We start from the raw sequence: 14,742 nt of genomic DNA, 5'->3' as shown, positions 1-14,742 counted from the left end.
TCCCCCGGGAGGTGAATAAAAGCTCCTGCTGCATGCAATACTCTGCATAGAGCTACCGGTGACTAGTCCGAGTGTAGCTTGGGATTACCGCCAGGGAGGTTAAGAAGTGGTCCAAGTAGTCCTTGTTTTATTTATATAAAAGCAGCAGACAGAGACTTTGCTTTGTGTCACCTCAGCATATCAGCAGAAAGAGCCAAGTGTCAGAGAATGTACATTTTCATTTCTATTTCTGAACAACGCTCCCTCAAATCCACCCAGCCTGTACTATAATAAGCGTGAAGTGGCCATAAAAAATATTTGTTCTTCAGGACAGGAGCTGCACTGATAAGATAAGGATACAGGAACATTTGTAGGTTTTTTTTTGTTTTTTTTAAAGGAAGCATGAGGTGAAAATAAACTGATGAGCTAAGCATTTGTATCTTTCCTCCTCCTCTTAAAAATGACATTTTTAGGTATCCCACAGTTTTACTTTATATTTAAATCTACTTTTTAAGTTTTTATGGTTTCATTATCTCTGATCAATGACACATTCATTGAAGTATGCCAGAGCTTAAATCTATTAACTATTGACCCTTTTTATCTCTTTCCTGCTCCTGGAAACCATTTACTGTCAGGAAAGTGTTTGATGGTTGTAATTCCTTATCAGTGAGGGCTATGCTGTAGTCCCACTCAGTCCCGACTCGGACAGAAACTGTCGCTTGCATACCTGAATGTTAACTCTTTTAGATAGAGAAATAAAAACAGCATAGTTATGTGATCTTGGCACTGTACATACACATCTACCTCATCATGTCATCTCGTGTAATGTATCTTTTAAGCGCATGCAGATTTTAAAATACTGCATAATTTTTATACATCACATTGATTTTTTTTCCAAGCTATACCCCGTGTTTTGTGTTCACCACATTGTTCTTAACTATGCAGCAATTTTGGCAGCAATGTTTTTCTTCACTATTTGTAGCGATGATAACACATAAATATGCACACAAAATAAAATTCACACTGGCACGAAAAAACACAAAGCAAGCCCAGTCACAATGCTACTGGGTGAAGGAACTCTTCGTATCAAATTCTGGCATCATCCTACTGAATACATTTTCCTCATAGACTTTTTCCTCTCTGTCTCCCATTGCCGCATGTATACACAACCAAACTCCGATAGAAAGGCAGTGCTAAGAGGAGACTGCTGATGGCTGTTGTAATCCACTCTCTCCAATCAGGCTGCAACTTTTGTCAGTTTGGAGCAGGCAAAAACGCAAGAGATGATTGGTGACTGGTGGCTGTGAGTCATTCCACTTCCTCAATAAAGATCATGGATGCTAAAAGAAAACCTGACAGATGCTTTGACAGCTTCGAAAAGAGGATGACGTTCCATTCCCCCCATTCCGATTCATACCACATTCAGTAATAGATTATTTTAACACACACAAATCTCCCTAATAAGTCTATTACTTCCCAGGAGAGTCCCCTCCTACAAGCTGCTCTGCATAAAAATCCTCACAGGGAGCCTCGGCGTCGGCAGTAGGGCCGTGAGTGATGGCAGCTCTATTCAGCCCCTTGTAAGTTTATTTTGTTTTTGATTGGTTCCACTATTGTTAGTTACGGAGCGTGTAACTGGGTTTGTAGGTGGCACTTAATGTTAAGGGAACATTACTGTCACTCCACTGTCACCAGGGGGAAGAAAAAGATTAACTGAAGTGTTTTAAATACATGTGACACCGGAATAAACGAAGCAGCTTGTTTATTTTTATACGGATCCTTTAAGTGCGGCTTTGTACGGCGCTCAGCCTGCGCGGTTTACCATCCAGGACGCCTGCTATTGGGGCTGATCACTTCAAGCCTGAATTTCCCTGTGCCTGGAACCACCAGCACAGCATAACTAATTTAATGGCAGCGCTGTGAACTGCACACTGAATAGCGCTGTGTGGGCTTTGTAGTCTACAGGGATATTTCATTATTAGCAATCATATCTGCTTAGGCAAAGCTGCCTTCTACAGATGGCTGCTTTCAAGTGCAAATGAACCGGTTAGACGTGTCTTGTTTAATACATACTCGAGATTCACAAATGGGTATTGATTTTTCTACCAGTTGTTTCGGTTAGCAAAGGAAATGGATTAAATGGTCTCTTGAGCATTTAAAGGAACACTGTTACATTTAATTAATTGTAAATCGATTCGTGGATCGAGGGGAGAAAAAAAAATAGTAAGCCACACACCGTGGAGGTCCCATGCCACATGTCCGTTTTATTTAATATTATTTTTTTTATATCCTAGCGTGGACATTGAATAGCCTTCAGCTGTTTCATACTGCTTAAGTTTTTGTTTCGCGTATTACACAGTTCAGAAATACCTCATATTTTACTTTTTAGATAATGGTATAACACATTCATCTTTGCTGGTTTTTCCATTTTAGTTTGTTTATTTGATTTTTCTTGCATTGTTTCTCTGTATATAAAGTGAATATGATTTTTGGATTGTGTGGTTGTCTGATGACATTGATCTTCAAACTGTCAAAGTGTAAGGGCCTGTTTCCACTACACCCAGATTGGATGCAGAAAAACTGACTCCAATGAATGCCTATGGGCCTGTCTCCACTAAATGCGATTTTTCTGAAGCAGATTTTCCCATAGGAATTCATTGGAGTCTTTCTGCATCCATTCTGCATCCAATCTGCGTGTAGTGGAAACAGGCCCTTAACCAATATGATTATGCTGATTTATTGTCCAACCAGCAGACAGGTGGCACCAGGTGCCATCTACCAGCCATGAATTCTTAAAAGAAAAATGTAGGAGAATGCAAACTTACAGAGTGTGGAGACAAACTTCAGCGAACATTAGTAGCCTGGGTGGCATGAGTATCGGAAGTGAGATGCCGTCTCCATAAGACGAATATAGACCACAATCAAAACCTGGCGGAGGTTAAAATACTCCATTGCTCTGTCCAAAGCATAAACTGTTTTGTGCTAGGCTTCCATTTTGTTAACAAAGCGATACTAAGATTTTAACCACATATTGCTTTGGGGAAAATAAGTTTTTGAGGAAGATGAAGATTAGCCAAGGTACTTCAAATAAGTGATCATCTAGTCAGGATTTATAGCTATTTCCCATTTATAACAAATCTGTCCAGGACAGAAAAGGATATAATCCATTGTTCCTCTTCTGCAAACAATAGCGTGATACAATTCTATGTCTGTTGTGACTTAACACTTTCCATTCAGTTCAGATACCAGGCTTAGGTAACACACCTAGATAAAAAAAAAAAAACCTTCTTTGAATTCTCTGTTCTGTGCATGGTGGTGACATTAGCAACAAGGCAGCAGAATTTGGCTCGTGGAAAAAAGTAAAGCTTTGTTTACATTGATGGCTGTGCAGACACCTGAAAAACACACACATATATATATATATATATATATATATATATATATCAGGCACCCGGGTGGTTATAAGTGACTATAGAGCAGCTGTACCAGACCTTTAGCTGTTCTCTACCACTACCTCTGCAACCATACGGCACCCTTTCTATTATGTGTTTTTTGGGAGCAGTACAATGCTGCATTTACCACCCGCAATTCTGTAAGGCCCTGTTCAGACTGTCAGCATTTGCAGAATGCGTATAAAGTTAAAGAAACGCAAGGTAAAAAACGCATGCGTTTGTATGCGTCTTCTATGCATTCAAATGCGTTTTCTATTGCGTTTTGCACACACACGTGACACAGGAAACATAAAAGAATTATGGGAAACGCAGAGAGAAACGTACGCTAAAAACGCAATAGTACGCGTTTTTGATACGTACTATAGACTTTCATTGCGTCCGTTTCTGTGCGTCACGCACAGAACTGCGTGCAGCAATGCGGGTGAGAAACGTATGCATCTCATACGCATACATGTGAACGAGGCTATTAGAAAACATTAGTAGCCGTTTCTATGCGCAAAGTCTGCCCCCGTATGCGTTCTGTAAAAACGGCTAGGAACGCACATAGTCTGAACTTAGTGTACACAAGGCTTAACAGTGGAAGCTTACCACAGTAAGCATGTCTGTTACCTCAAGATACAGATTTCATGGAACTGAGTATAGTTGGTTTTAAGAGAGCGAATGTTTAAAGGAGAATTTCAAGATGCATCATGCAAAAGTAATCCCCAAGATGTTATATGATTTATAGTCTTTTCTTATTGGTTATCATCAGCTTTGGAAGATCGCTAAGTACAGTCTTTTATTTTCCTAAAAGTTTTGTGGTATGTCATCCATCTGAATGCACTTTCAGAGGGCGAATCTACAGCTCCTGTTGTGTTAACAAAGATAAGTCGTTTTTCCCGCACAGAACTCTTTTGTTCCACAGGGTGACTCTATTATCTCTGGATTTGTCAGTCAATCTGTGACTGATTATATTTGACCGGTTCTCAGACATGAGATGGAAAAATATTCAAAAGTTTGAAGCTTATGATTTTTGAAGCACAAAAAACAAAATGTTAAAAGTCATAAAAAATGTAAATCCTGTTCAGTGCCAAGTTCTAATAAAGTTTTATGGAATTGTTAATAAGATCATTCTGATCCAAAATAAGGTCATAGAGGTTGCTACCAGGTGTAAAATGTAGGCTCCATCATGTCTAAACAGAGATAAAAAGCATATATTTTTCTGGCCAGCTAACTAATTATATAGAGGATGTAATATGTGTCCCTGTTATAAGTCACTTGTAGTGCAATGAAAATTTATAACATAACTTTTGCCAGTTCCTGTGTACTTCGACTTTTTCTTCCACCCATACACACGTATTTTTTGTATTTATTGGGGGAGGGGGATATTTATTTTTTGCATAACTATGCTGATGTTAGCAGGTCCCCATAACCCCCCCCCCCCCCCCTTTAATTATGGTACGAACAACGTGACTGTGGCAGTAAATGAGACTATGACCTCTTCTGAGGGACAGTTTGTTGTGACACAACAATGGACTCTATAAAGCACCTTGGAAGATGTCCATGCTATATAAATACATAAAAGTGATTTCATATATATATATATATATATATATATATATATATATATATATATATATATATATATATAAAATCCTGAAAAACATTTCTTTTCCACTACCTTATTTTTTTCAGATTTTGGCAGATTACCCTAGTTGGGCAGCATTCATATTCTGAAAAACACAAAGTGCCTTGCTGTATTGTAAAACAGAAATTTGCCTTCTTAAAACAGGTGCTCACTTCAGCCTGAATAATCACAAGTACCTACTATTTTAAGAAGACCAATTTCTGCTTTGCATGGCGTTTTTAATAAGAGGGCGTTGTGGTCCTTTTTAGCCTTACTCACTCCTAGGAGTTCTGGTTCACCATGAGCTTGCTGGGAAATCTGTAACTCTTGCTGTAATGTAGTAATAGAAATAGATGAATAATTTATTATAGATATTATCTTTAGTGCACAACAATAAAGCAAGAACCATATTCTCGTGATATAATGAAAATAAAAATATTTCAAATATATATTTATTTGTAACAAATCTAAATGGATATAATAAAATAAAAAATAAGGAAAAAACTACAGCTCCTTCTCTATTAAAGCGGTTTAAAACCCTGACATAATATTCAATAAAAACATGTTTTCCTACTTATTATATGCCATACAGTTATCATATTTGCATTTGTGCATCAGTATTATTATTCATTTAGATATTATAGGTTCCCAAATGTACAGTTTTTTGCTTTGAGCTGACTTTGCATTTTATTAATAACTGGTTTTATTCATTATGTAGTGAAGGCAAGACATGCTTTGACTCTGTCTGTGTGGAGCTGCTTCTCCACAGTCAGTGAATGTGTCACATTCCTCACTTGATACATTTAAGTAAACACAAGATAACATAATCTAAAGTTCGGATGCGTCCACATTTCACTACACTGAACTTCCAAGCTCTGTGTGTAATGGCTCATACACACGGGTTACAACTGTCGCCGCAACCACGTGGCACGCACGTGTTGCGTCGACGGGTCCCCCGTGTGTATAACATGTGTGCCCCGAACCGTCATTAGTCACAGCTGTCGCCAGGCGATTGGCGTGTCCAATCGCCGCAACTGTCGCTAGTCCGCCACGCTTACTGCGTGTGTATGCGGACTAGCGACAGCAACCCGTGGATGGAGCTTCCGGCGGGGGGGAGGAACCTTCTGCAAAAGCTTCCGCCGCATCTCTGTCCCTCTGTGCCCCGTGTGTACGGCTGCTGCACAGAGGGACCTGGCGACAAACTGTCGCTGCTTTTTTTTTTTGTCTCTATAGAGACATTTGTGCCTCGTGTGTATGAGGCATAACCCTTCGAATGCTGGTCTAAAAAAAAAAAGTGCTGGTTGCATATAATATGCTGTAAATAATGTTTTAGAGCAAAGATGAAATGCTGGGTTATATTCCGCTTTGTGTCTTATGAGTAATATTTTGTTTCCAATTCTTAATTATAAATATAAAATAAATATTGGACAGTTTTATTAAGCACAGGGTAATAATTAGATCAGATAGTTGGAAAAAAAGGAAAACCAAATGTAATTACTTTGCTGAAATGATTACCTAATAACAGTAATAATTTTTCTCTTATTGTAATAATTATTATAATCATTGGTGAGATGATTGCTGTTGATAGCACAATTTGGGCAGACTGTCAGACTGTAGGTGTGTCTATGTCAGATCCTCATTTTTATATGGTTATTTATCATGCTAAATAAATACATTTATTTAAATGATGCATTCCCTATATCTGATATTTAGGAGTTTTCTTTTTAGGTTGGGATTTTTTGGTTGTTGTAATTGTTTGTATCTGATCTGTACTATTACTGTTATAGCTTTTGTCTATTTTCTTTGCGTTGTGTTTGAATGCAGTAGCAACTATTGTGTGCATTTCCCTTTCATCACTACCGTATATTCCGGCGTATAAGACGACTCCCCAACTTTTCCAGTTAAAATATAGAGTTTGAGTTATACTCGCCGTATAAGACTACCCCTCTTCCAACGCACACCAAATTAAAATAAAAATAAAAAAGTAATATACTGCTGCTGTGTATGAACAGATACTGGTGCTGTACTGTATGTGTTACCCAGTATATAACAGTATATAGTCAATTGACTTGTTGCATTGGTCAACTCTCCTTAAAGGGAAGGTTCAGGGAGGGTGGGTAAAAAATAAAAATCAAATTCCACTTACCTGGGGCTTCCTCCAGCCCGTGGCAGGCAGGAGGTGCCCTCGCCGCCGCTCCGCAGGCTCCCGGTGGTCTCCGGTGGCCGACCCGACCTGGCCAGGCCGGCTGCCAGGTCGGGCTCTTCTGCGCTCCAAGGCCCGGAACTTCTGCGTCCCACGTCGGCGCTCTGACGTCATCGGACGTCCTCCGGGCTCTACTGCGCAGGCGCAGAACTACAGAGCAGCCAGCGCCGTGCATCTCTCTCACATGTGATTCTCTCACATGTGACTCGGCGGCGGCTGCTCTGCGGTGCTGCTCTGGAAGTGCTGCCGCTCTCTCCGTGTCAGAGCGGTCAGCTGCGGTGGGGAGAATATATTGGCACCTGGTCCTGGGGGGGAGAGGGGGGTCGGCCAGACATAGGCATGCTCTGCATGCTACAGTATCTGATATGCGGCTTGCGTCCGGAGCTGGGGGAAAAGGTTAGATAGTAACAAAATTAGATTGATTTTTAACTTGTACATTGGCTTTTTGGCTCACTTATATAATAAATAAAACATTGCAATAGTGTTTTAAATTTCAATTTGGGGGCTAACAGTTACTCTTTAAATATTCATCAGTGATGCATGATGGGAAAACACAGTTGCTTACTAAAATAGGAACTGTATCGAAAAGGGGAAAAAAATAAATCAATACATTGCAAAGTGAGAAGTAAAAAAACAGAAGCGAGATCAAGTAATAATCAATATTCGCCATGTAATTTGTTCATGTTGTTTGATCTACAATCAGCCTGAACGTATTCCTTTGTATACTAGAGGTGACCGATATTAAGTATCTTCCAACAAGGCTAAAATCAATATTTCAGGTAAATTGTACGAAAGATCAGGGACCTTTCATAAAGCATTTTTACGATCATGAAATATGTATAAGCACACTGACATCTAAATCGTATTATACGGCCAGCAGCATTTTACTTGTGTCTAGCACCCCAGCTGTAAAAGCACTTGTAGATAGGCTTGGGGTTACTAAGCACGCCCATCTATTTAATCGAAAGCAAATATTTATTCAAAGAAAAAAAAAAAGACACCTTTCATTCACTTAAGGAGTGTAAACTTTCCACACAGTACAACTGTTATGACTATAAAGTTAACATTAAACTAAAAAAATAGTCATGTTTCTTTTTCAACTAAAAAATTAGCCTGACGTGCTTTTTTTCATACCTGTAGCCTTAATTTATTACCAACCAGGTTATAGCAAATTGAATCTGCTGTGCAAAGAGTAAGTTATATAGCTCATGGTAAACCAGAACCACTAGTATAATGGCTAAAAGAGACCAAAAAGCCTAAAAAAGCCTCTATTAAAAAGCAATGCTAAATGTAATGTTGCTCTCTTAAAACAGAAGGTATTTGCGATAATTCAGCTTTACGTGAGCAACTGTGGTTTCCCATCATGCATCACTTCCAAATATGTAAATACTTACCTGATGCCCATATCTCCCTTGGAACCATTTTATTGTTAAACAATTGGTCGGCAGGAAAGATAAACTCAGAATTATTGCATCCCATTGATTATCATTGTCCCTGCATTCGGATTGATATCACAGGGTGGGCGTCTTGAGGAGGGGAACAAAAGGCATCTGGTTTAAACATTTCCATTTTACTTATTATCGCTTATTAGTCTGATATATACTCTGTGGAGTGGAAGTACTTTAACCACGTCAGAACCATAGGCTTACACCCCCCTAGCGAGCAGGTTATTTTTCACTAATTAGGCCACTGCAGCTTTAAGGGCTCGCTGCAGGGCTGTACAACTCAGCACACAAGTGATTCCCCCCCTCCTTTTCTGCCCACCAACAGAGATTTCTGTTGGTGGGGTGTGATCGCTCCTGATATGTTTATTTATTTTTGTACAAATATTTCTTAAATACATTTTGCTTTTCTTCTTCTTCTTTTTTTTTTACGCCCGCCCTCCCTCCCCCTGCTACCAAATGACAGCGATCACCTTTCATAGGCTTCAGCCTATGAGAGCTGTAGATCGCACTGTAAATAGACGGCGATTTTCCCTAGCATTCTCCTAGCGGCGATCGTCGCTGGGAGACTAAAGGCGGAGCGGAGATCAGAGCAGGCCCCCTCCATGGTAAACCGCGCAGACTGAGCGCCGTACAAAGCCGCACTTAAAGGATCCGTATAAAAATAAACAAGCTGCTTTGTTTATTCCGGTGTGTCACATGTATTTAAAACACTTAAACAGTTAATCTTTTTCTTCCCCCTGGTGACAGTGGAGTGACAGTAATGTTCCCTTAACATTAAGTGCCACCTACAAACCCTGTTACACACTCCGTAACTAACAATAGCGTGCAAAACCCCGCCGCAGGACTTCACGCCAATTGGCATTAGGCGGTCCTGGGGCTGCCGCCACGTTTACACCCATAGGCGTTATGTGGACGTTTAGAGGTTAAACGTGTACTCCTATTGAACCCCTATTTGCATTTAAAATTATGGGTGTATTAAAGTTTGTTTTTGTTAATTCTTAATAACAAGGCATGTTTTCTTTCATTTATGCATTTAGCCATTCACAGCCCCCCTGAACAGCTCAGTGTTATTCACATAACTCCCCTAGAGCCCCCCTTCTGGATCGTTTTTTTTTTTTTTCCTTTCTTATAGTAGGTAAGAGTGCTCAGGGTCACACAGTGTCTCAAGGAGACCAACACTTGTGTAGGTGTACACTGCCACAGCTAATAAGCATATTCAGGAGGGAGGAGTCAGGTGACATGTTGACTTCCATGCATGGAGGATGCTGGAAAGCTGCTAGGAGCTGCTGGAAATCTACAAGACGTCGCTGGAGGCTCTGAATATTTAGAGGGGGGGAGGTTTGTGCTTTTTTGGTAAACCACATGTATCCGGCGATCCCTGCCAGTGCCGGATACTGGGGACTCTCATGTAATATATTTATTTTCATTAAAGTAGTAATATGTATCGCGTCTTAATTGATATAATGTTTAATTCAGGTCCACGTTAAGGAATTAACTTGTGAGAAGGGCTTTGTAAGCAGACACATAAGTCTGTCTCTGTTTTGGGGCCCCATCAAACGGTATTCAGATAGGCTTTTTATCTCATGCTCTGTTAGCTTTGCAGGGAGGAGTTGGGGTTGGGGAGAGAAAGTATGCAAAATAAGAAAAAAAGGTGATAAAATCTACATGCAAGGTGATACCACTTCCCCGGACACGTATATCCACACAGAAAATGGTGAATGTTATACTGGTAGCAGCTAGATTAGCAATCGCAGCTTGCTGGAAATCCCGTCCTTGTAATCACTGCCAATGCCATGTGAACTACAACCAATTCCAGGTACGGCGTTTGTCGTACTTGGCGAATAAACTAATTCTGAAAAATTAAGTTAGACAGATGGGCCATGTTATACTATATGATACTATGTCAGCTTTTGAGAAGGTGTCTGATTTTTTGGTATATTCTTCAAAAGGTTAGTGTTGCCTCACACTCGCTTCAGGATCAAACCTTAAAGGGATACTGTAGGGGGGTCAGGGGAAAATGAGTTGAACTTACCCGGGGCTTCTAACGGTCCCCCGCAGACATCCTGTGTTGGCGCAGCCACTCACCGATGCTACGGCCCCGCCTCCGGTTCACTTCTGGAATTTCAGACTTTAAAGTCAGAAAACCACTGCGCCTGCGTTGCCGTGTCCTCGATCCCGCTGATGTCATCAAGAGCGCACTGCGCAGGCCCATTATGGTTTGTGTCTGCGCAGTACACTCCTGGTGACATCAGCGGGAGCGAGGACTCGGGCGTGCAGGCGCAGTGGTTTTCTGACTTTAAAGTCAGAAATTCCAGAAGTGAACTGGAGGCGGGGCCGGAGCATCGGTGAGTGGCTGCGCCAACACAGGATGTCTGCGGGGGACCGTTAGAAGCCCCGGGTCAGTTCAACTCATTTTACCCTAACCCCCCTACAGTATCCCTTTAAAGGGATACTGTAGGGGGGTCGGGGGAAAATGAGTTGAACTTACCCGGGGCTTCTAATGCTCCCCATCAGACATCTTGTGCCCGCGCAGCCACTCACCGATGCCCCAGCCCCGCCTCTTGTTCACTTCTGGAATTTCAGACTTTAAAGTCTGAAAACCACTGCGTCTGCGTTGCAGTGTCCTCGCTCCTGCTGATGTCACCAGGAGCATACTGCGCAGGCACAGCCCATACTGGGCTTGCGCAGTAAGCTCCTGGTGACATCAGCAGGAGCGAGGACACGGCTGCGCAGGCGCAGTGGTTTTCAGACGTCTGAAATTCCAGAAGTGAACCGGCACAGGATGTCTGCGGGGCACCATTAGAAGTCCCGGGTAAGTTCAACTCATTTTCCCCCGACCCCCCCTACAGTATTCCTTTAAGACGGAGTAGTACAGCTGAAAAAGGGGAATTACACCTTCTGTAAATCTTCAAATAAAGCAGGAAGCTGGCACATCCAATATGTATCTTTATTAGTTTTGTGTATAAAAACACCAGTTGTTTTTATACGTACACAAACTGAATTAAGATACATTTTGGATGTGCCAGCTTCCTGCTTTATTTGATTTTTGGGGATATAACTGGAAATGGCCGAGATTTATCATGAAATGGCCCCGTTTGGTTTTGAGCGGATTTGAGTAACCTGAGGTCGTTTCTTCCAGCTTCTTTTGGACTTCAGGTACCCACAACTGAGTCAATCTACTATGTTTTACAGTTGTTAAAGCGGAACTCCAGTGAAAATAATGTAGAAAAAAAAGTGCTTCATTTTTTACCATAATTATGTATAAATGATTTAGTCAGTGTTTACCCATTGTAGAATCTTTCCTCTCCCCGATTTACATTCTGATATTTATTACATGGTGACATTTTTACTGCGGGCAGGTTATGTAGCTGCTCCTAGCTGTTTGGCTGTTAGAGACAGCTGTAAACAGCTAATTCCTGTCTGTGAACATTGTTACATTGTGGCAGTTTGCCCAGAGTACCGCGGTACTCAGAGCTTCTTGTGGGAGGGGTTTCAGCACAAAATCAGTCATACAGCGCCCCCTGATGGTCTGTTTGTGAAAAGCATTATATTTCTCATGTAAAAGGGGGTATCAGCTACTGATTGGGATAAAGTTCATTTCTAGGTTGGAGTTTCTCTTTAACAATAGTTTCTGCTGCTCCCGGTTGGAGCAAGTTACAGTTATAGGTACTTGAAGTTTATAGTATCTGATCCTTAATAAGAAGGAGTATCTTCCTAGTTTATTGCTAGGTATAGTAAACTTCTGGTCTGTAACTTCCTCCTAGAATAATTTCTCTGAGGACTTGACTGATTCACTGATTCATTTTCCTATTTGGGACATGTTTTTTTTTATGATCATTGCTGGATCACTGTAAGGTTTTGTGACTGTGTACATTTTTATCGTCCTTTGGATTTGCAAATGTGCGCTGTACTGTTTGTTTTGTCCTCAATATGTGCAGGTGTCTTTTGTTGTGTGAATAAGGTAAGAGTTTCACTTTAAAAGTCTTAATAAATGTTTGGTGGTGTTCAGCGGGATGGAATGTTATCAGCAGATGTCTCCACATATCACAGAATGTTCTCAGTCTACCAACTATTAATATTACCTTGTGGGGTTTTTCTCTCCCTCTCTTTTTTTACAGGCTGCAGGAAAATACAGGCAACAGGGGAGAAATTACACCGTAGAAGATGGAGACATTATTTTCTTTAAATTCAATACACCTCAACAATCCAAAAAGAAATAATTTTACCCGTTGGGGACAGAAGCTGCTGGTTTTGTTTTTTTTTCAGGGTTTTTTTTTTCTATTTTTATTTCCTAAAATATTCTGATATTAAAAATATGGAAACCGGGAACCATCTCTCCTCCCCACCGAATAAACACTGTTTGTTTTGAAACGATATGTGTCACCTCACTGTGAAAATACAAGTTCAGTCAATGTGCTTTCCAAATGATTAAGATCCTACTTGAAATCATAGCTGCTTTTCAGGAGTCGCTCTGGTCTCATGATACTTCATTAATCTCCATCATGTATGCCAAGCCTGACACATCTGACAGTCAGGACAATGTGGCTGGCTCTTTTTTTGAATCTACAGATAATGCATGTTTTACAGTACTCCAGATGTCTACACTCAATAAAACATTTGACAAAAACCAGCCTCTCTGTGTTTGGGGATGTCTGTATTGAGTGGCTGTGGTGTGCTGAATGCGATACAGCACCTGCTGGCTGCTGATTACAGAATTTAAGACATGTGTATGATACAGTAACTGCCAGTGTGGGGCAGCTGTCATTGTAGCTGAAAAGTGAGTCTTTTATGGGAATCACAAGATTAGCTTGCCAACAATTGTGTGTGGATGTGTCGCTGAAAACGGATAGAGCATATCTGCAGTTAGATGCCAAGGCTTGGTGAGGGAAGAAAGAAAAGTTATTGTAACCTTTCTGTACGGATGCAGTATATAGACGCAGGCGGGCAGAGGAAAGGGTGCTTCAATAAAGCGTTTTCATGTATATTGTTGAAAATCCTTGAAGCTGAATAACAAGTACGGAAATAAGACTAGTCAGATAGCCCTCACCTTGTGCCTGTTATAACGTTCAGCATGAAATAAAATATTCCTACTGGCAAAAAGCTTAAAGAGGCACTGTAGTGACTTGTATTAGAATGCAGTCAATTATTTAGGATACCCACTTTAACAGTGATTTTCCTGGATTCAGCATTGGAAACAATTTCTTTATCTATATTCAGTATTGCTGTATATTCGTACATAGCCCCGCCCCTCTCAGTGATGTTTGGCCTAGGCTAATTAACACCTGACAGGACTAAAGTTGTCGCCACCTATGATAAATTTCAGAATATAAATCTGGGAGAGGAAAGATTTTACAAAGGGCAAATACTGACTACATAATTTATAAATTAATATCATTTAAAAAAATAGTTATTATCACTACCTGCTACTTCCTTCACCAACATAAGGAAGGGTCAGCGCTGCATTGAACTATACTCACTACATAGTATAAGGGTGCCACTTCTTTGCCTAGGTTCACAGTGGTCAGTTGCATAGCCCACCTGATATATGTATGAACTGTAATGGAGACTCGACATAGACTTTAATACAAAGTCTGCATGCAGCGAGTTAGAATAACGTTATTCGTTACAACACAGTACTGCGGAGAGGCCCATAGATTGTATGGGCAGAGAGATGACATGCAGAATTATTTTGCAACTGAGCACTGTGAACTAGGAATTTTTATATCTGTAGGTGTGAGTTATATTTTTATATTAGCAGATGGTGCTCAGATAGCCGAGGTGGTGCAGACAGTCTATTGTGTAAATTCTGAGAATAACCAATCAAATCCTGCTTGGTGAGGTAAAAGCCCTGCCCCTTCTTTTTAGCATATACAGTGGCTGCTCAGCTGGTCATGTGATTCTCCTAATATGTGCAGCAGACAGCCTATCATGTAATGTCTGAGAATACCCATGAAAGCCCTGCCACTTCTCAGACAGGGGTCACTATTGTCAATGATGAGGTTAAAAGGATAAAAAAATATTTTTGAGAAACCACAAGTATTTACTCTAAAAAGTAGT

General features: G+C 40.6%; 1 protein-coding gene across 2 annotated transcripts in view; it reads left to right on the top strand.

The window, feature by feature from the left end:
- Nucleotides 1-13,312, top strand: part of OLA1 (Obg like ATPase 1) — a 245,751-nt gene extending 232,439 nt beyond the window's left edge. For both annotated transcript variants that reach the window (XM_068247033.1, XM_068247032.1), the window contains exon 11: nt 12,804-13,312. In XM_068247033.1, the coding sequence (XP_068103134.1) occupies nt 12,804-12,905 (102 nt within the window). In that variant the 3' untranslated portion in view covers nt 12,906-13,312. The remainder of the gene's footprint in view (nt 1-12,803) is intronic.
- The last annotated feature ends 1,430 nt before the right edge of the window (nt 13,313-14,742 follow it).

Source organism: Hyperolius riggenbachi, chromosome 7 (assembly GCF_040937935.1).
Source record: "Hyperolius riggenbachi isolate aHypRig1 chromosome 7, aHypRig1.pri, whole genome shotgun sequence".
Taxonomy (NCBI): Eukaryota; Metazoa; Chordata; class Amphibia; order Anura; family Hyperoliidae; genus Hyperolius; species Hyperolius riggenbachi.
Note: the sequence above shows the minus strand (reverse complement) of the source record. Positions and strands in the feature narration are given on the sequence as shown.